This window comes from Oxyura jamaicensis, chromosome 26, assembly GCF_011077185.1.
Source record: "Oxyura jamaicensis isolate SHBP4307 breed ruddy duck chromosome 26, BPBGC_Ojam_1.0, whole genome shotgun sequence".
NCBI classification, from domain to species: domain Eukaryota; kingdom Metazoa; phylum Chordata; class Aves; order Anseriformes; family Anatidae; genus Oxyura; species Oxyura jamaicensis.
Genome location: NC_048918.1, coordinates 2,707,185 through 2,729,379, shown reverse-complemented (window position 1 = coordinate 2,729,379; position 22,195 = coordinate 2,707,185). Strand labels below are relative to the sequence as shown.

Genomic DNA, 22,195 nt, shown 5'->3' with positions numbered 1-22,195 from the left:
AACTCAAAATATTGTCTAATGTTAACAAACAATCAAACAAAGCCTACCCAAAGCTAAGAGAGAAATTTTAGGTGGGAGATTCTCCTTCTCAGTGAGTGTCTGGATCTGCTAGTGTAAAAACAGCCTGAATTTGGGACTGAACACACAATTCAAACATTCACTGTGTTGGAACTGTCCTGATTTTTATGAATTACCAAGAGAAATTGAGTGCTGCATCTGTTGCTGATTAATTTATTATAATGATTTAAATATTCTACTGTAGTCTGTGCTAATGGCTTTGTACCCCACCTGTGTTGTGCTTGCGCCAAAGGTAGGTCCCATGCCCCTGGATCCATCACCTGCATATGAATCGCTTGCTTGCTGCCTGCCACTTCTCTACAGGTTTGCCCAATTTTGTTCACCAATCTCTGCCAGCAGTTATGTCATAACTCGTCTGTGTTCTACTGTCTGAACCCCATAAATAACTACATGTGACATCACTAGTACCACCAAATCCTGTGACTTCCAAATGTTTTCCTTATTCACTTGGCTGATTTATGGCCCTATCACTAGCGCCCAGTCGTAGTCCAAAAGGGAACGGGCTCTTGCACTGTCTCGTCCAGATAGATTGATGGATACACAGGATGAAAGGCAGACCTCCCATCCCGTCAGGCTGTCTGGTTCATTTTGCTAGTTTAAAAATGTTGTCAGTAGTCAAGGGTTCGCTTCTCTTCTGCATTCACAGCAGTGGAAGCTTTGCCACCGTCTCCAAAGGGGACATCTCCACTCCCAAAAAACAGATGGACTTCTGCAAGGGATAAGAAATAGCCAAGTCTTATCTTGGTTATCTGAATGAGGCTAGCAGATGAAGTCCTCTGTCTTTCAGAGGACTGAGAGTGTTGAGCTAATTCCAGCATTAGCCCTGTTATGCTAGGACTGTCAGTGAAGAGCATTTCATAGAGGAGGGGTTGGTTGCCCTTTGAAAGCATTTGTCTGCCTCTTCTGACTAAATGGCAACATCAGCGATCATCTTAGTGCAGAGAACTTTGGTGCAGGCAACTGTGAGTGGAGATATAAATTCTACCATGACAATTTTTGGAAGGTTTTTGCTGTCTTTCATGTCTTAAAAATAAAAATAAAAAAAAAAATCCCAGGATCAAACTGAAGTCTAAGTAAAATGAGGTTATTCATGTAATAAGGGAGCAGAAATTTTAAAAGTAAGCAGGGCATATTCTGAAAGTTTTTGTGCCAGCTGATATGGTATTTCCAAATCCACATTTAACATGGAAGACACTAGAAAAGGTGACGTGGTTGGATTAATTCCGCTGAAGGAATGTTCTCTTGCATATCCTGGCAATGTTATTTTAACTGTGCAGTCCATGTGTGGCATTAGGATGCTTCTGTCTCACTCTCCAGAAGACAAGAATTCACAGGAGTTTAAGGACTCACAGCAGCTTATCTTTAATCCATGTCAATTTCTGAAATATTTAAGGCCATATTAACCCAGCAGTTTACACATAGTACATACTGAGAGGATGCATGTATGATATCTATTACTATCTGTATGAATATCGTCAGTATTTGTATTTTTTCAGTTAGATTTGAGTGTAGCCATCTCTTTATAGTTTGAAATTACGTTAGCATACGTCCACAGTCACACCTGAAAACCCTCGATTGACTTGACACGTGCTAACATGAGAAAAAAAGAAATTTCTTAACGGCTTTGGACCTGAGGCTCACGTTCGTGTTTCAGTACAGATGCTTGTCAGAACTGCCTAATGTAGAAGGGAAGAAATCTTGAGACGCCAAGGGCGAATGTAAGCCTAACATAAAGAGAGCTTAGGGGAATACTGTTGCAAGCTAATGACAAGTAGTCACGTTTGTGTAGACTTAGACATTTCAGCTCCTGGAGTGGTGACATGTTTAGGAAGATGCAAGACTGTGAAAGGCAGTAGGGGATTATAGTGTTTGCTATTAATACAGTTCGGTACTTTGGAGGACAAATGAATACCATCAGGAGATGGTGATTAAGAGTCTCTGAAGACCTCTGCCGCTTGCTGTGCAGTGCCTTGCCTGGTGCAACCTGGAATCATCTTTTGATCACTTCAGTTTTGCATTTTTCCTTCCCACGAGCTGTTCATTCCCTTCATCTGCAATTTTTACAACACCAGAAATAGATTTTTACAGTAGAAGGTATAAGATAATGCCAAATTACCAGTGTTCCAGCTAGTGTGTGTGGATATGTAAAACTAGTGGATAGTAACACCCACACCAGACTGGTGTGGTATTAGAGGGGACTTGACCGTCCTTCACACAGTCCCGTGTATCGTTTCCTGTTTCTATCATTTTACGTGCATTTCCGCTAAATCTAGTGAGGCTAACGGAATGATTTTCCAAGTAATCGGTAGTGATCCTGTAGTTGTTTGAGATTTGTACAGTGTGCAGAGCCCTAAAATGAGATTTATGTTAAAAACAGCAGTAGAGCCAGTGCTTTGTTGTGAGAGATGTCTATGTTCTTATTTGCAACTACTGATGAATTGAAAAATGAAATTTATCCTCTTGGTTCAGAATTTGACTCAAAAATACCGAGTTACATGGTCTTTGGCCTGTCTGTGGGATGTAGAGCACAAATGATTTTTTTGGTAGCTTCCTTGTTTTTTACCCCCAGCTGAGACCAAGTTTCATGTGGATAACACAACTCCAGCCAAATGTATAATAGGGAAATGCCGGGGTCCTACCCAGCGTTTTCATGAGGTGTGGTGTGGCAATACGTGGTTGCGTGAACGGCAGTTGATACAGCAAACAGAAAGAAGATCAAAGGTGTGCTGTCAAAGTCCCTCTCTCCTTTTAAAACTGGTAAGGGCTGCAGTCACAACACGGTCTGACTGTGTTGAGCAAAGGAGTGCAGACGGGTAAGCAGAGACATAGCATTAATCCCACATGGGAATCTAATCTAATTGCTCTTTCAGAGCTGCAGTAACTCTATAGTTTCTGACCATCTCTCATATGACAAGAAATCTGCCTTCACAATTTGCTTGCAAGAGAGTGATGTGTTACATTATATGCTGTCCACTTTATAAATACAGGGAAAGAGATGCCTTTGACAGAGGGTCACAAGTGATCTATAACAATAACTAGTTAATGCCAAGTTCACACTTCATCATTTCCTTCTAGAGTAAATACTAGTTTAAAGTCTGCTCTCAGGTCTGTTGCTAATTTAGACAAGCTCACTTAGATCAGGATGTGCTTCTGCTTCGTGCCCCAGTTTAGACATCCATCTCTGTGGCTTTCTTCTCAGCAACTGCTCTTGCCATCCATCAGAACTCACCGCGTGAGTGCCATGTGGTGTAATATTTGCTTGAAACATGAGAGGAGGTCTTTGGAGGAATGCCAGATGACATGTAAATGGACGATGTGTCAGAGGGATGCTGTTAGATGTGTTTGTTTTCAGTTTAGCCCCACTAGCCATTTTCCTACCTGGTTTGCATCATGCTTATGGTTCAAAACTGTCATGATGTGTTTTGGAAAGAGGTGGCAGAGCTGTGTTGGCTGTCAGGCATTTCTCAACTGGGATGCTGGGATGTAGCAAGCAAGGAAGGGCAAACTGCATCATAAAGGTGAGCGGTATTAAGGTCTTTCATTTCCTTTGTGAACTGTAAATAACGAAATGTTTTGCCTTCTTCACAGGAGAGCCTGTAGTCTATTTGTGCTGACCACAAGCAGCGGAGCACAGCATCATGACAAGCCATCGGACAGGTGAGAGAACAGCCACAGCTATGGAACCTATCTGGACTAACCCTGAGAATAAGCCCAACGTGCTTTTGGTGTTGTTTGGCAATTAGGTGTCTGTCACCACCACCAGGAGAGACACCAGAAACTGGCCCATCAGGTTCTGCTGACCTTTGCAATAGGGTTTTCCTCATGCCAGACTTTGAGTTTTTATTTGGAATAATGACTGACGTAAAAGCATTCTCTGTCCAAAACACTGCTAGGTGTGTAAGCTGTTGTGGCCCTGGACTGCTATCTTGATTGCAAATTTTCCCACTTCAGCCATAGCTGTGCAATAAGTCAACACAAAATCACAGACCTTAATGCTCCAGCCTGCGGATACATTCCCAGCCTGAAGTACAAGAATGGATGGTTCCTTTCTTGTCCAAGTAGAGCAGAGCAGAAACCCTCCCTGTTCTACAGGGAGGTGATGCAGATTGCGTAACCATTTCTAAAACATAAATGTGTTATCTTAATTGAATGTATTTTTGAATGTATTTTTCCTTGCCTTTCTAGTGAAATCCTACAAGAAATCTTCTGTCCCAGGAGTAAATATTGCCCAATTTGTGGATAAGATTCCAGAAGGATGCAGTACACCTGACTTTGAGCGGAAACCTGTCACTCTCACATTGCAGGAAGGTGAGGTTCTTTAAAAACAAACAAAAAAGTCAAAGTCACAGACCCACAGGCTTGATTCCATGTCTCACCAATGTCAATTTTCCAGGTTAAATCAAGCTAGTTTCTAAACAGATTTAACTAGACCACAAAAAGTATTGTGTGGCCAAAGTCTATGTACTACTTAGGAAAGTTCCATTGGTACTGCTGGAGCTCTCCTGAGTTTTACCTATTGTATGTGCAATCAAAATATGGCTCCTAATGTATACAACAAATCCTGCGAATTATTGCAGGAAGATCTCAAGGTAAGTATTTTGTAGCAAAAGGTTAAACACCTTGAAAAATGTTCGTTGGAACAGGTTGCCCAGGGAAGTGGTGGAGTCGCTGTCCCTGGAGGTTTTTAAGGAGAGGGTAGATGTGGTACGTAGGGATGTGGTTTAGTGGGCAGTATTGGTGGTAGGTGGTGGACGGTTGGACTAGATGATCTTAGAGGCCTTTTTCAACCTTAATGATTTTATGATTTTTATTTTCCTGTTTAACTAACTTGATTCATGAATGTTCAGCACAGGATTAGCTGCCTTTTCAAGTAAGAGGAACTGCTGGTGCTATTTAGGCTGTAGTTCTCCATCAAGAAACAATGCAACTTGTGTGTAGTGTATAGAGGAGGCAAATAATGAGCCAAGGCACAAAATCAATGGGAAGCTTTCCGGTAATCTTTCTACCCTTACAGCGAGTATCTTTTTGGAGTGGATAGCCTGCGTAGTTGGCGTGGCACCTCCTTCCTCACGAGCCTGAACAATTTCTAGCACCCTGAATTTCAGTGTTTTCAAACCCATGTGTCCATTTCCATGGGCCATTGAAATTTTAAGAAGAAGCACAGTGGCCTCTAGCGGTGCATCCCACCTCCACCACCTGCCTTCTGCCTGCGAGTTTCAGGCATGAACCGAATCAGTGGTCGGTCATAGTGTCTAAACTTTCTATGTTATTTCATTTAATGTAGGTGCTGCGTGGTCCATATGAAAAATATTAGGGCGTTAAGGTCATCCATTGCGTAAAGAGAATTCAGTGTCTGTGCAGATGCACTCTGAGTTCCTTTAATTGTATTGTTGCATAATTTCATTCAGTGCATGGATTAGCTGGTACTTCAGGCTGTTACAATTTGACAAGAGTGTAATCAATTGGATTCAGACTTTAATAATAGTTCTGGTACTGCAATCTTGGAAAAATTGTCAAGATTCTTTTTGTAAGAATCTGTTGGCTGCATGGCCAACAGAGCTTGCTGCATCATATATATATATTTTTGCTGGTGACTGCAGAAGGGTGTGGGAAATATTGCAAGACTTTCTGGGGAGACATTTTAAAATTGTTGGTCATCTGAAGACCAAAACTATTACAAAGGAAAGATAGTAATCATTTCCTCCCTGAGCAACATCCACTCATCTTCTTTTCTATTCCAGTGTGACACTCCCACTTACCTACACATGAGTCACTTCTCTGATTAGTTGTTTTATGTCTCCTAAGACTTTGAAGCTGTTGGAGATTTCAGTGGTCAGCTGCAGTATACTCAGGTTATTAGAGGAGGAGAGATGGAGAGACCTCACAGGTGAAGCCCATTCTCTTCTCCCTTCCTTGCCTCTTCGAATAGCAGAGCCTGTGTGTTTGGAGTGCAAGGGAATTAGTCCCTTAGTTCAAGTCTAGTCCGTGGCACTTTTCCATATGTCAATAATGACAGGGTTTGTCTATATTCAATCATAAAAGGTCTTTAAATGGGGTGTTAGCCTCCCAGCCATGACTGCGAACAAACACCCTCTAATCATTTCTGTAATCAACAGAGCTATAGCAAGTTCAGCTTAGATGTGCTACTGGCACAATTGCGCAATTTTGGTGCATACCAACTTGTATGCACTACCTACATGACAGCCATTCTCCTCAAGCACGTATTCCCTACTGCTTCTTACTATTAAGAGTTGAAAATCAGACCAAGATAGCAAAAAAAAAAAAAAACCTTTAAAGTTAGTTTTAAAATCTCTTTGAAAGCTGGTGAGTTAGACAAGGTTATTAGGTTATTGCAAGTATCTTGCATTAAATGCTCAAATTCCTCCAAATTAAATTGGTAATTTAGGCATTCTTCATAGAGAGAACCAAAAGAATTATTTTTTAAGAATGTTTCTGTCCAAAACAGCAGAGGTGGCTCACTCTGAGGATCACTTTATTGATAACACAAGGAGCCTGGCATGAGAATCCTTATGCTCAAGCTTGTCTTCAATAACTCATTTCTTGCCTCTTTCAAAAGGTAAAAATGCCATTTTCAGAGCAGTGGTCAAAGGTGTTCCAACCCCTGAGGTGGAATGGAGGCGTGCAAAAGGAGAAATGGACAATCCTGACAAATATGAAATATTCTTCAATGAAGTTACAAAAGAATACATTCTGAAGGTAAAGATCAAATACTGTGGACAGGACACAGAGCAGGGAGCACAATAAAAAGGGGAAGCCTGCAGTGGGCTATCGGGGTGGAAACATCAGCATCTAGCAAAAGTGGTTATGTAATCAACTAATAGAAAAGCCTAAAACACAGCTCAGGACTTAATTGCATCACTCCACCCATATAATGACGTTCAAGATGAAACAGGAAGAGAAGCTGAAGGTCAAAATAGATGCAGATTTGCAAATACTAGAGATGATGACGTTGTGAGAATTTATTCTCCTAAAATGTGCCAAAAGAGCAAAATGGTCTAAATATTTCACAAATAAAAGAAGATATAGATATAATCAGATCTGAAACAGCACAAAAGTCAACTGAGCCATTTTTGGAGTCATTCTGAGAACAGAAGAAAGATCTGAAATTTCACCAAGTAGCTGTTTTATTAGAAGTTGAATAAGTGAACCACAGTACATGGCTGTAAGCTCTTACTATGTTCTTCTTTTTAAGATAAATAAACTCACTGCAGATGACACTGATGTGTACCGTTGCTTTGCTGTAAATGAATATGGGGAAGCTACATGCTCTGCTGGCCTCAGGATCATACAAGGTAAGACTGACCAGTTCCGTAGTCCAAATATCCTGTGGTCCCATGTAATTGGCTTCACTGCCCCTCAGGGGTGGGTGCCCAGAGCATTGTCTAAGTATCCTTGGTGTGAAGGGCTATTTTCTACCTCATTGAGGACTGAAGGTCTTCTGCAACTTCCCCCACTTTGGTGACTCCATGATAATACGAGCTTTAAGGCAACACAGAAGAAGCTGGATATTGTCATCAATGCACCAGACCGTGCCAAGAAGCTCTGGATTTAGTGTTAAATTGGCTAATATATTGGAAGTGTACATTTCACCTGTCTGCCTATACAGTAATTTTAAAAGGCAATTACCTGCATTTGGTCAGATAATCCTTGCACCTTGGCTCCCCATCTCTAAAGCAGGAAATTAATATTTCTTACCATTACTTAAACTGTAAGCTTCAACTGTAAGGGCAGAAGCAATCTCGTTCTCGTCCACTGCACAGAGTATCCAATAAGCACAGAAGCAATTGTAATAGAAATGTTGCATTATAGGTGGGGATGACTAGGAATCAGTGTCAAGCTAACAAGGAAATCCAGACTAGAATTTCCTCTTGCACTGATGACAGATGCATAGATTTTATGGTTCATAGGCTTACTGATGTTAGTCTGTGTTACCTTGTTCATCTTATGAATTGCTTTTCATTTGTTTTCTCTTCTAAACTCTCAGTTGGCTTTAAGAGGAAAGCACAACATGTTCCTGCACAGTCTGCTGATGGTGAGTTATGTATATATAAATACATATATATATACCTTTTTTTTTTTTGCATTTCAAATACTTATCTATCTAGTACATTTTTTACTTATTCTTCATTGCTCTGTGAAAGAAAAACGGGAGGTGGGGAGAAGCAAACACGAAATGAAACAGTTATACTGTTAGCATGCTATCAGAGAAAGTGCTAAAGGCCTTTGAGGAAGGAATAGGAAAACATTACCAGGACCTACCTGCCTCCCTAGCTTTATCAGGGGAAAGAATTGTTTAATCTTGTATAGGCATTACAGCAGAAACAAATGAAATATTAAGTAATTTAGTCTCCATTCTGAGGAAATAAACAGTAGTATAATTCTTTAGGAGGTACTCTGTCTTCTATGGCCTTGAAACTCACCCACACTTGGTAAATAAATAAAATAAAGTAAGAGAAGGGTAATGTATCTCTAGTGTTCTGTCCGCACTTTCTGCTTGCTGTTTACCTTTGGGTAAAGTGACATTTTTAAACATGGCTTTGAGCTATTAGAAATAATGATTCCAGGTATGTGCTAGAAAAGGATTTTTGGCTGTCAAATTCATCAAACATATTAACGTGGCTGGAAAATTGTGGGTCTCTAGAGTGTCCTCTCTAGAAAGAGAGGAAAGCTCCGTAGGAAGCAGTGACCTTTAATGGCACTAAAAGAACATGAGTGTGGCAGATGAACCTGTAAGTTTCACAGCAGTTTTTTCGTAGAGTGTAAAAACATCACCAGAGGTAAACACAGAATAGTGGAATGGTCTCCTGTTGGGGGCTGTTTTGCACTATCTTATTTGGGGGACCATATCTCTTAGAGTGTTGAGTATCTGATTTTCTTGTTGTTGTTGTTTTAATCCCTCCCTCTCTGTTGTGTGTCATCCCCTCCCCCATAACAGAATTGAAGAAGAAGCTTCAGGACCTCAGGAAGCTGCTGAGGAAGCGGTAAGCCTCCATATAAAGAAGGCCATTTTTACACTTCCCAGAGATTTCTTGATATAGTAACTTCATAGACCTTCATGCCAATATGTTGTTTCCAAAGTTGCTGTGAGACAGCATATGGACAGACATATCAGAACAGTTTGCTACTGTCTGTGAGGCTGAGATAAACACAAGGTACCAACCCTGCCTTGAAGTGTATGTTCCTTTGCACTAGAAGATTTTGACTTTAAAAGGTCTGTTTCTCCACTTTCCTATTTTTAGCTCACAAGTAACTTGATGGCTGAGTGGCAAATCTTCACATAATGATCTCTCTGGGCAATCAGGGACTGAGCCCTGGTTCCCATGCCATCTGCAGTCTGCCATGTGCCCATTGCTGAGCTCCCTTTACTTCCCGTGCAGGAAACCTCAAAGACTGCCTAATGGGAATGATCTCTGGCCTGTGCAAGATCCTTAACTGTGCTGAGAAATAATTTGGGAAAGTACAAGTTGGCCTGGGCTAAACTGTGCCAGTGGCTCTGATAAGTAATTGCCCAGACTGTTAAATTTACAGTGCTCTATATGTCCAAGGGCAAGACTGACACCATTTCATTTGGTAGTCTAGATACAGAAAGCCTGTGCCAGAAGAGTCTTATCCTTTCTTGTCTATATGTACAGGAGCAAGTGAACTACAAAAATGATGGAGGGTAAACTGAAAGAGGATTAAGTGTAGAAAAAAAGACATCTTGTTGTCTTTCAAAAATTCCTGATTTTTTTCCCCCTGTTTCTAAGGGCCCCAGTACCAAAACAAAAAACATTGGACAAAGAAGCAATCTTTCAACTGTTGCTACATGCAGATAAGAGAGATTATGAGAAAATCTGTATTAAGTATGGAATTTCTGACTTCCGTGGCATGCTGAGAAAGCTTCAGGAGATGAGAAGGGATGCAGAGAGTGAACAAGGAGAGGTAGGATAAATGAAATCACTGAATGCACTGATTTTTAACAAGGTGCCAAGTCCTACAGTTCCTCAGTAGCTTCTGAAAATGGGCTAAACCTTCCTAAATTGCATTGCAGATGAAAATTTTATTGTATGTCAGGCAACGATTTGTGACAATGTTTTAAAGTCCTGCTTCTATATTGATACAGATGAGAAAGCTACCTACTTTTTGAAGTGGGCTTCATAAATTTTAGGGGATAGTGAACTTAGGATAATCCTTTTATTGAACCACAGAGCTAAATTCTGTATTCAGTTGTCAATGATAATATTTCCAACATTGAATTGCAGAGTTATATGTCTGAGAGTTAAAATTGCCCGTCACATATAGAGTATGTAGAAACCTGGACAGGTAGAGATTGTGTAGCATATGAATGACCAGGTACAACACAATTTGCCCACCAGAAGAACCTCTGGACATTTACAGGTGCTTCTTCTATACACAAAGTTAGAAGTAGCTCTTTTCTGTGCAGATAGAAGGTAGATTTCACATTTGTTCAACAGCTTAAGAACTTCTGTCTTGGCAGCCGTATCATTTACCAAGTTCTTGTATCTTTCTTTGCAGTTAATTCACAGTATCAAAAATATGGAACATATCAAGATCAACAAGGATGGAACTGCTACATTTAGCCTTGAGATGGACCTGAAAAATAGTAACAGCAAAATTTATCTGCTTAAGGTAAGGCTTAAGATGAGTTGCCCGGGTCATAAATCACTGTAGTTGTCTGCATCAAATGATTGATCCACAGGGCAGCATCTGAGAGCAAATAAGCATCTTAAAGTAGTCTGTCCATCACAGAATCATTGACTGATTAGGGAAAAGCATTGATGTGGGGGTCCAGGTAATGTTTGGTGGTGAATATCAATTGGGATTTATAGATCCAAGTACAGTGGAAACATTTCTGTCAGTTACGGACATCCTTTTTACTTCAAGCGCTCTTCAGGTAGGAGTAAATTCTAACAATGTCTTTCAGGCTGCAGAAATTCTGCAGTCTCATATCAGAAAGACAGACTGATTTAATTCATTTGAGTGTTACATTCCATTCTAATTCACTTCTTTGATAGAAGATATCAAGGAAGTAAAACATCCCATCCATTTATGTAGTTGTGTTGCTGTGATCCTCATGTGATCAGAGTTGTGGATGTTCCACTGGAAGATACATTTCAGTAAAACTGCAGTTAGTAGCTTTAACATAGGTAAAAAATTGAATTCATTAAAGAGGTCAGGCTAACTAAGAACTTGTGAATTGAATACATAACATGAGACCTATACAGCCACAACATGGAGAAGGTAACCTAAATGTATCACAGACTGGAGAGCTGTGAACTTGCCTGCTTACTTAAAGCACACTTGCCTGTGTTATATAAACTTACCTGTGTTATATAAACATCGAGCACTGTCCACTTACAGCTGTTTAAGTAGTAATAGAGTGTAGACTTCTCTCCTGTCACTCATTGATACCATAAGCAAAGATTTGGCCTGATTTATTTGAAATGCCTTGTGCTGGTTGTGTGTTGTCTTTAAGAGTATGTTGTTTCTCTTCCTAGGATGGTGAGAGGCTCAGATATGGAACAGGGGATGAATACAGAAAGCACTACCTGAGGCGGATTGGAAAAAAGTATAATTTCATTGTCAACGATGTGCAGCCAGAAGATGCAGGCTTATATCAAGTCAGAGTGGAGGATGTACCTGTTTTCTCAACTGAACTGGATGCTGAATGTAAGGATTTCAGTTAGATGTATGTGATCTGCAGCTGTATCAAGAAATTATTTTTGCTGGAAAGTTTCATGTAGGAGCATATGCAAAGCTCAGCAGTCAAAGATGATGACAACAGAAGACTTTTTTGTGTTGCTTAATAATGGTTTGCTCCTTATGACACAGGTGAAAAACATCTGGAAGGTGATTATGTGGTATGGATGTTGCATTTGTTGTCCAAAGGACTAGGTTCAAGTACCCTTTGGACTTCTGGATGGCAGTTGACAAATTCCTTAACTTACCCTATGCTGTAGTTTATAGATAATAAAGACAAAAATCTACCTCTCTATACTGTAGAAGTGGGCACAGGAGCATTTTTTTTCTGCCTAAAGCAGTGTTCACAGGCATGGCAAGTTCCTGTCTCTCCTCCTTCGGCTGCAGCAAGTTTTTGTTTGTTTGTTTGTTTGTTTGTTTTTGTTGTTGTTGTTGTTTTTCTCTGAGAAGACAAAAATAACTCTCTTTCTTTTCTGTAGCCTTTGATTTGTGTTTTTTTTTTTTTTTCTTATTTTTTTCCATTCCAGCCATCCCTGTGAGATTTCAGCAGCCTCTCTGTGATGTGCATTGTCCTGAGGAGGGAAATGCTGTCTTTGAGTGTATCCTACGCAGTCCTTGCTATGATGCTGTGTGGCTACATAAAACCCACCCCCTTGAGGCAAGTGAGAAGCACCAGATCTCCGTAACCCCAGACGGTCTGACCCATCAGCTTGTTATCAAGGATGTTGAGGCCTCTGACAACGGAATGTACACACTCGACACTGGACTCTGCTCCTCAAATGCCTATCTTCTTGTAGAGTGTAAGTGACACTGTATTTTTCCCATGGTGTTGGCTTGAAGCATGTTAATAAAATAATAATCCTTTCCCTGCCTTAATGCTCACTGAGAAACAAACTGTGGAGCTTCTACTTCCTAAATTGAATTTGTAGAAATGAGGGTCCGTTTAGACCTTATTTTCTCTTCAGATTAGACTTTTTTTTTAGTTAAGACAAACTCTATTGGTTTATTTCCTGTCCATTTACTATCAAGTAGTATATTCTCCATCAGTTACCTAAAAATACTCCATATCCTACCATGTGTTTTTAATGATGCAGCATACATACAATCAAGGGAATTTCAAGGGCATCTTGCTAGATGGTACTTTCTTTCCAAAGTAGGGGTTAAACAGGTTAGAAGAAGGTCAGAGGAAGATGGGAAATATGCCTTCCAGTGGAAGCAGATTCAGGCTGGATATCAGGAAAAGGTCCATCACCTGAGGGTGGTCAGGCACTGGAACAGGCTCCCCAGGGACATGGTCATGGCACCAAGCCTGACAGAGTTCAAGAAGACACGTGATTTTTTTTTTTTTAATGTGGTCCTTTGGGGACCCAGAAGTTGAGCTTGATGATCCTTGTGGGTCCCATCCAACTTTGATATTGTATGATTCAATCTTCACTATGATTCAGATTAATAGTTAGCTGGCTTATATTCTTTTATTCTCAAGTGCAGTTGTTTTGGTTTTGAGTTCCTGCTGCAGCAAAAGCTGGTGCCTTTCATAGAGACCTTTTTTGGTAACCCATCAGAAACAGGTTGCTGAGTATGAGATAAAAAGCAACTGCCTGGTGACTTCATTGACCTGTCAGCAATCTACAGAAATTATATCTAGGGTGAAAACAAACACAGTCCATGACCTTCTAGCTCCACTTTTTGTCTCAGAAAAGTCTGAATTATGAGTTTAATACAAAGCTGTTCACAGAACCAGAATCTTTAGTCTTCGGCTTGGAGATCTCTCAAGTGCCGAAATGCCAAATGTGCAAGCTGCCACAGTAGCCATGAGATTCTAATTGAAGGGTGGGAACTGATGACCACTCTGGGTGGGGGATATTCTGCAACTTCTTCAGGGCTGGAGGGAGAAGGTAAAAGGAACCAAAGAGTCCCAGATACCACTTAAGCCCCTCTAAGTTGGATCTATCATGCTGGGTTTGCCCTGATCTCCCATTTCTTCTTTTTTTTTTTCTTTTTTTTTGTTTGTTAACAAGCATGTTTCAGCTAAAAATAATTGTTGTCTTAACTAAGAAATGTAAGGTTATGTCTTAGTACAGCAATGAAAAAAAAAGGGTTTTAACTGAATTTAAGTTCATTTAAATGTGTTATGTTTCAGTGTCTTAGAAATGATAACATGCTAATGAATTTTCTTTGTTGATGCAGTACATGGTGTTGATTGTTTGTTGTTTTCTCTCTTTTGCTGTATTTTTTTTTCCTTCAATCAAACCATATATACAGATCCCAAAGGAAAAAAGAGACAGGATGAAGGAGGTGAAAAAGAGAAATCTGGCTGGCGGAAAGAAAGATTGACAGATAAAGCTAAGAAACCTAAACACGGAGAACATCTTAGTGATAAAGATCATCTTATGCATGCTGGCATGGAAAAAGATAACTGGTACAGAAATGGCCAAGAAGGCAGTCAAGGCTACTCTACTAATGTTGATGAAGAAGGACGTATATTTCTGGGAAAAGAGGGGCTACGCAAAACCTACAGAGATGGAACAATGGGGCCCGGGCAGTATTCTGGAGCAGAGAGAGATGGGGAATCAATGACAGATGATGATAGTAACATTAGACTAAAAATTTTAGGAGGGAAGAAAGGTTTAAGGCCTGTACACAGCCAGGATTCTATGACAGGTAAAGCAAATACTGATGATAGAGCAGGAGGAGCAGTTGAATGGTGTTCTGTGGATGGCAGAGATGAGGGCATGTCGGATGCAGTTGATGTTGACATGGATGATGCAGAAGGTATGGACTCTTGGCATGACAAAAATGATAAAGTAGGTGATAATAGTTCTAGAGCTGGCTTTGGTGGTATCAAGAGATTAGGTGCTACTGATGGAAGTTCTGTGTTAGATGGACTTGATCCTGATTCCAGCAGAGTGGGAGACAAGCATTCCCTGTATGGCAAGGATGATATGCTAGGTAGGACTAGATCTGGTAAGAATGCTGCAGGTACTGAGACTGCAGGAGGAATAAGATCCCCCTATAGCAAGGATGGTCTGCCTACTGTGGCTGGTGTGAATGGAGTCGATATAAAAAGAGAAGGAGAAGTAGGGGCTCCGTATGGCAAGGATGGCTTAACAGTTGATGCTGGTGGTCATGTAGGTCAGGCAGGAAGATCTGGCTTGCTGTATGGCCCAGATGGTCTCCCAGCTGGAGATGGGGCTAGAAGTGGTGCAGGTGATGGTTCTGCAGGAGAAATGGGCGTACTCTATGGTCCAGATGGTCTGCCACTTGGGGCAGATGTTGATAATGCTACTGCAGGTAAAATGGGAGGGTTTTACGGTAAACATGGACAATCAGGTGAACCTGGGGCTGGAGCTGGAAATTGGGGTAGAGCTGATGGAGCCGGAAGACAAATGGGATCACCCTATCAAAAGGATGGTCTCCCAGATGGAGCTGGGGCTGGTGGTGCTGGTGTAGGTGGTTTTGGAGGTGTTGGCTCTCCCTATGGAAAAGACAGCCTTCCAATGGGAATGGGAACTGGGGCTGGTGGTACAGGTGTAGATGACTTTGGTGGTGTAGGATCTCCCTATGGAAAGGATAGTCACCTAGCTGGGGCTGGTGTTGGTGCAGCTGGTGCAGGAGGAATTAGCTCTCCTTATGGAAAAGATGGCCTTCCAGTGGAAATGGGACCTGGTGCCAGTGGTACAGGTGTGGATGGCTTTGGTGGTGTAGGGTCTCCCTATGGAAAGGATGGTCTCCCAGCTGGGGTTGGTATAGGTGGTGCAGGAGGAACTGGCTCTCCCTATGGAAAAGATGGCCTTCCAGTGGGAATGGGAACTGGGGCTGGTGATGGTGGGGCCGGTGTAGGTGGTCTTGGTGGTGCTGGATCTCCCTATGGAAAAGATGGTCTCCCGGCTGGGGCTGGTGTTGGTGGTTCAGGTTTAGCTGGTGCAGGGGGAGTTGGTTCTCCCTATGGAAAGGATGGTCTTCCAGCTGGGGCTGGTGTTGGTGGTGCTGGTGTAGGCGGTTTTGGAGGTGCTGGATCACCCTATGGAAAGGATGGCCTCCCAGCTGGAGCTGGGACTGGTGTTGGTGGAGCTGGTGCAGGTGGTTTGGGAGGTGTTGGTTCTCCCTATGGAAAGGATGGCCTTCCAGTGGGAATGGGACCTGGGGCTGGTGGTGCTGGTGCAGGTGGTACAGCAAGTGATGCTTCTCCCTATGGAAAGGATGGTCTCCCAGCTGGAGCTGGTGTAGGTGGTCTGGGAGGTGTTGGTTCTCCCTATGGAAAGGATGGTCTCCCAGCTGGAGTGGGTGGTGCTGGTGGAGGTAGTGCAGCAGGTATTGGTTCTCCCTATGGAAAGGATGGCCTTCCAGCTGGGACTGGTGCTGGTGGTGCTGGTGCAGGTGGTTTAGGAGGTGTTGGGTCTCCCTATGGAAAGGAAGGTCTCCCTGCTGGAGCTGGGGCTGGCACTGGTGGTGCTGGTGCAGCTGGTCTGGGAGGTGTTGGGTCTCCCTATGGAAAGGATGGTCTCCCTGCTGGAGCTGGGGCTGGCGCTGGTGGTGCTGGTGCAGGTGGCTTGGGAGATGTTGGATCTCCCTATGGAAAGGATGGTCTCCCTGCTGGAGCTGGCGCTGGTGGTGCTGGTGCAGGTGGCTTGGGAGGTGTTGGGTCTCCCTATGGAAAGGATGGTCTCCCATCTGGGGCTGACGCTGGTGGTGCTGGTGCAGATGGTTTGGGAGGTGTTGGATCTCCCTATGGAAAGGATGGTCTCCCTGCTGGAGTGGGTGGTGCTGGTGCAGGTGGTGCAGCAGGCATTGGTTCTCCCTATGGAAAGGATGGTCTCCCAGCTGGGACTGGTGTTGGTGGTGCTGGTGCAGGTGGTTTGGGAGGTGTTGGATCTCCATATGGAAAAGATGGCCTTCCAGTGGGAATGGGAACTGGGGCTGGTGTTGGTGGTGCTGGTGGAGGTGGTTTTGGTGGTGCTGGATCTCCCTATGGAAAGGATGGTCTCCCGGCTGGGGCTGGTGTTGGTGGTTCAGGTTTAGCTGGTCAGGATGCTGGGCTGAGCAGTGTTCAAGGATATGGAGGTGGAGCAGGAGGAGCGGGCTTATCCTCAGAAGGTAGGGGTGTTGGTGGCTCTGCCATACAAGGTGCTGGGTCTGCATATGGAAAGGATGGGGGGTCAGCTGGAGCCAGGGCTGGAGCCGGTGGTGTTGGCAGGTTGGGAGGTGCTGGGAGGGACTTGCATTCAGCCTGGGGTACAGAAGGTATGGCAGGAGCTGTTGGAATGGGTGGGGAATACGGGCCTGATTCACGTCCTGGCAAATCTGCACGAGGTGAAGCTGGAAAGAGAACTGCTGCTGATTTCAGAGGACCAGGCCACAGAGGCTCATCCCAGGACAAAGAATCAGGTCAAAGGGATAGTAGGGGTGAGGACAGAGATTTAGGACAGTTAGGTTCCCGTTATGGCACAGATTTGGCTGTTGGAGGGGCAGGGGGCAAATCTCATAACAGAATGGGTGATGGGAGGAAGCCAGGTGTTTTCGGTCAAGGTTCACCAGGTTATGATCAGACATCAGATCTTTATGGTGGACCCTCCTCAATAAACCAGAGAAAACAGCTACCCAGCCTGGATATTAAAACAAATGATTTCTTGAAGAATACGGAAAGTACAGAGAAAAGAAGACATTATCGCCTAGATGATCTGAGAGGTATGTGTTTAATTGATTACTTTTGTATCGCTGATCCTTGTGTTTTGTTACTAACAAGAGCAAGTGCTGGATTCTGCACGTGGGTTGGAGCAACCTGGGTTTTACACAGACTGGGGGACGACAGGCTGGAGAGCAGCCCCACAGACAGGGATCTGGGGGTTCTGGTCAGCAGCAAGTTGAACGTGACCCATCAGTGTGTCCTGGCAGACAGAAGGGACAACTGTGTCCTGGGGTGCATCAGGCACAGTGCTGCCAGCCGGTCGAGGGAAGGGATTGTCCTGCTCTGCTGTGTGCTGGCACAGCCTCACCTCGAGTACTGCATGCAGTTTTGGGTGCCACAATATCAGAAGAACTTAAAGCTACTACAGAGTGCCCAAAGGGGGGCTACAAGATGGTGAAGGGCCTGAGGGGAAGATGTGTGAGGAGCGGCTGAGGTGCCTTGGTTTGTTCGACCCAGAGCAGAGCAGGCCGAGGGGAGGCCTCATGGCGGCCTGCAGCTCCCTCACGAGGGTAGCAGGGGGGCAGGCGCTGAGCTCTGCTCTCTGGGGACAGCGACAGGACCCGAGGGGATGGCATGGAGCTGGGACAGGGGAGGGTCAGGGTGGGGGTTAGGGAGAGGTTCTGCACCCAGAGGTGGTTGGGCACAGGGACAGGCTCCCCAGGGACACGCTCATGTCACCGAGCCTGCTGGAGTTCAAGAAGTGTTTGGTAAACGCTCTTGGACAGAGGGTATGATTTTGCTAATTGTGAACTGACAACAGAATAATGTCTATAGAGCTGGCTTGTTTGGGTACTGGTCTAACTGTACAGTTTTCAATGCAGCGTATATGGATAGATATAATTGTGGTATGATATCTAAATACAGGTATCATTCATTCATTCAAATAAATTATTCAAATCCAAATGGAAGAGACTTGAGTTCACAACCATTATTTCCCATATAGTTTCAAAGAATAGGGCTTTGTTTCTTTGACATTGCTCCAATTTAAACCATACTGTTTCTCTTTTTCATTCATACATACATCTTTTGCAAAGATTTGGTTTCTGTGAGACCTGGGAACTACTCTGTACCTAACTAGGCTGTGTGTGCACATAATCTAATACAATCTAAAGAACTCGTTTTCTCTTGTAACTTTAGAAATAACGAGTTACATTTATTGAAAGAATAATGTATATGCAGCCATTTAAATCTTACCAGTGGCTGCACTATCAAGATAGCAATGTCAAAAACTGTAAAAATGAGAAATTTCATATATGTGATGAAAGGGAGTACTTGCCTTGTGGCCCTGCTGACCAAGATAGAATTTATCAAGGGCACCATAACATAAATACAAATAAGGAAGTAAAACCTGCAAAACTGGGAGTCGATTAGGAAAGAGTGAATAGAATTGGGATGTTTGTTAGAGAGGAGATGAGGACGTTAACAAGGATGAACTGGGGAAGGGAAAGTTGAATGCAGGGGGTGTCTGGGGCTGTTCTGGGGGACCGTTTAGGCAGCCCTGTGGCTGGTCAATACAAAGGAAAAGAACAGTTAAGGAGGACATTGTACATGTTCCAGAGGAGCCTTTTTTTTTTTTTTTTTTTTTTTCCCCACTGGCTGTAGAGGGAGACAAGACAATTAGCATAGACTTCAAATAGCAAATATGTAGTGGATAATGTGATTTGTGATTAATCCATTGTTGATTAGGTTGATGTAGGGACTATATTGCATGCAGGCCAGCTGGCATGTCCCTTCAATGCCATGAGTTTATGCTAGCGGGCTCACAGTGTCATGGTTTAAAAAATAAAATTAAATTAAAAGCCCGTCATGATACAGTTATGCGTATTTTAAAAGCTCTCTTCTCCTCACATGCATGTGTATTTTTGTGTACATTATTCTCTGTCAGTGTAAGACAGAATTAGCATCTTTTCAACATTTTCTTTTCTGGACATTTAGCACCACGCTGTCATGTCAACAAGCAGCTAATTGATGTCCGAGTCCAGAAAGGGGAGCCAGCTGAGCTGTCTTGTGCTGTCAATAAAGAAGATGTGACAGGAACCTGGTTTAAAGATGGATTAAAGGTCGGTGTCCTGTAGCTACTTTTTTCTTTGGCTAACAGTGCTCTGCTCTCTGGCTCTGCCTCTTATTGAGTATCATGCTGAGGTGTCTTTCCCTCTGCCAGTCTTACTATGGTCTCAGCATGGCCCTAGAAGACTTCTGCAGGAGCTTAAGCTAAAATTCCTGTTAGAAACTGACTGAGATTTCTTTGCCTTCCTGCTGGAAGATATGTCCATTCTTGCTGACAACAGGACGCTTTGTGTTTTCTATTCCTTTCCATGGAAGATGACATGGGTCTTTTACTTGAAATCAAATCCTTTTTCTTTTCTTTTGTGCATGAGAAAAATATGAAAAAAATAATAATAATAATAAAAAGGATCTTCAAATGATCTTCAGGCAGGTATAACGCCAAAAGTCCTCTTTCAAATTAGTGCTTAAAATCAAGGATAGACATCACATTCCATATCCCAAAAGATCATAACAGACTAGTTCAAATTGTGGGATCCATATGATACTGTAGGATTTCCAAGGTGTCATCCTTGAGCCTGGGCTAAAGTGTCAGCATTAAGAATAGGAAGTGAAGGTTCGGAGATAACGTTTTAAGATCAGAGGTCAAATTAGAATTACCATTTATTTTAATGGTCTTTGATTCAAGCCTTTGTGGGGAATATGGTGGTGAATTAGTTACCAGATAAATAGTCCCAGAATGTTACTGTAATTAAACTCACGTGACATTCATAAATCGTTTCGATTACACTTCAAATTCTTGCCTGTTTGGATTGTCTTCTTGTTTTTTTATTAAGCATGGGTCCCTGTGTTTTATCTTGTAGTTAACAAGCATGGATGGTGTCTTATTTGAAAAGCAAGGTCTAGTCCACAAACTAATTTTTAGCAAAGTGGAAGATATTCATGCTGGGAAATACAGGTTTGAAGCTGGAGATATAAAAACTGAAGCTTCAATTTTTGTTGAAGGTGAGTGATGCAATACATTCCCTCAGGACCTATAGTTGGTTATTGAGACTTTATTATAATACCCATCAATATGGGAAATGTTTTTGTTACTTGTTGGTGCATAAAAATTTAACTAGGGAGCCTTTATGACTAGCTTCTACTACTAACTCAAAGATTGTGGGTGCACACATATGACTTTATCAAAAAGGAATCTTCATTCTTGTGTGTAATACGTTGCCTACGCAAAACTTGCTATAGTGAAAAGGACAGTATGATATCATGAATACTTTGTGCAAATTACCTGTAGCAAAGTTGCATGCATGTGTGTGAAGTGCTGCTGGTAACAATAAATGTGAAGGTCAATTAGTTTGCAGAATCACGAACTTCACTTTTTCAGGTTGGATAAGTCCCTAAAGAACCAAATAAATATATTGTGGAATATATGCTTGAAATATACAGCAACAATGAACGTAGAGAAGCTCTCCGCTCCGAGGTTGGCCTTATCCTCTTTGGACTGTGGTTTTTAATGACTTTGTATTATCTGCTTAGATCCTCCACAGGTTGACAAAGTTCTCCTGAAAAACTTAACAAGTGTTCCTACTGTGGCCAAGGCAGGGGAGAAAATACAGATCAAGATCCCTTTTGAAGGCCGGCTGCCAGTCAGAGCAACATGGCTAAAGGACAAAATGGAGCTAGCAGATGACTCAAGGATTCGTGTTGATAAAACAGACACCTATACTATGCTGTCCATCTCCAACACTGAGAGAAAGGACCGTGGGGATTACAAAGTCAGGCTGAAGAACGACAGTGGCATCTTAGATATCGACCTAAAGGTTGAGGTAACAGGTAAGACCCCATAACATCTACAGTGGCTTTTATTGTAAGGGTTAGGAAGCGGAACCAGTAACACTCGTCACAACCTTATTTAGGACTACTGGCTATTCCAAGATGAACAAGGCTATGTAATTTTCCAGTAAATTAAGATACAAGCAAAAGTTGTTGACGTGTTTCTTACCCCTTAATACAAGATGCCACAAATCTTGTTTGGTTTTGGACAGCCTCATCAGTTGACTTTTGAATACTTTATAAGCGAGCTGTCTTGGTACAATTTGTATGGGAACAATCACTCGTGGAGCAAGTGCATAGCTTCCTACACCCTTATGAAAAGTGAGAGGAGTGGATGTTTGAAGAGGCAGTTCAGGGCTTGGCCCTCATTCTGCAACTAGCCATATGTACCATCAGAAACTGAGTGTCCCAGCTGGTGAGCAAGAAACAGTGTCTGCTCCAAACCCAGGAATGCATTTGGATCTGGAGCTAACTCGCTTGTGTTCTTCCTTTCAGACAAGCCACAGCCACCTGCAGGACCCATGAAAATTGTAGAAAGCTCGGCAAATGAAATCACGATTCAGTGGAAATCCCCAAAGGATGATGGGGGCAAACCAGTGCAAAGCTATATCGTTGAGAGGCAGGAGGTAGGCAAGAGCGACTGGGTGGCTCTTGGGGAAACCCCCAGGAGCTGTACTACTTTCACTACCAACAAAGTAGAACGAGACATGAGCTACTACTTCAGGGTGAGGGCTGTGAATGCAGAGGGAACCAGCGATGCACTGGAATCAGAGGAAGTAAAGGCTGCCAGTAAAGGTAAGGAATAACTTTTTGTAACTGTGTTCTACAACCCTATGGGAAATTGATTATCAAAGCTGGCATGAAAGGAAACTCACT

General features: G+C 42.6%; 1 protein-coding gene across 50 annotated transcripts in view; it reads left to right on the top strand.

The window, feature by feature from the left end:
• The window catches only part of IGFN1 (immunoglobulin like and fibronectin type III domain containing 1), a 37,094-nt gene that overhangs the window by 6,194 nt on the left and 8,705 nt on the right, over positions 1–22,195 (top strand). The window contains exons 3-21 of one of the 50 annotated variants that reach the window (XM_035347217.1): positions 3,667–3,735; positions 4,264–4,386; positions 6,656–6,795; positions 7,292–7,391; positions 8,084–8,131; positions 9,035–9,080; positions 9,846–10,020; positions 10,615–10,728; positions 11,598–11,769; positions 12,327–12,599; positions 14,062–15,267; positions 15,352–15,793; positions 15,857–15,891; positions 16,039–16,098; positions 16,177–17,484; positions 19,421–19,545; positions 20,353–20,494; positions 21,023–21,319; positions 21,815–22,114. In XM_035347217.1, the coding sequence (XP_035203108.1) occupies positions 3,717–3,735; positions 4,264–4,386; positions 6,656–6,795; positions 7,292–7,391; positions 8,084–8,131; positions 9,035–9,080; positions 9,846–10,020; positions 10,615–10,728; positions 11,598–11,769; positions 12,327–12,599; positions 14,062–15,267; positions 15,352–15,793; positions 15,857–15,891; positions 16,039–16,098; positions 16,177–17,484; positions 19,421–19,545; positions 20,353–20,494; positions 21,023–21,319; positions 21,815–22,114 (5,125 nt within the window). In that variant the 5' untranslated portion in view covers positions 3,667–3,716. Of the gene's footprint in view, positions 1–3,666; positions 3,736–4,263; positions 4,387–6,655; positions 6,796–7,291; positions 7,392–8,083; positions 8,132–9,034; positions 9,081–9,845; positions 10,021–10,614; positions 10,729–11,597; positions 11,770–12,326; positions 12,600–14,061; positions 15,268–15,351; positions 15,967–16,011; positions 17,485–19,420; positions 19,546–20,352; positions 20,495–21,022; positions 21,320–21,814; positions 22,115–22,195 lie in introns of all 50 variants that reach the window. The other 49 variants (XM_035347216.1, XM_035347209.1, XM_035347249.1 and 46 more) reach the window with 49 other exon arrangements.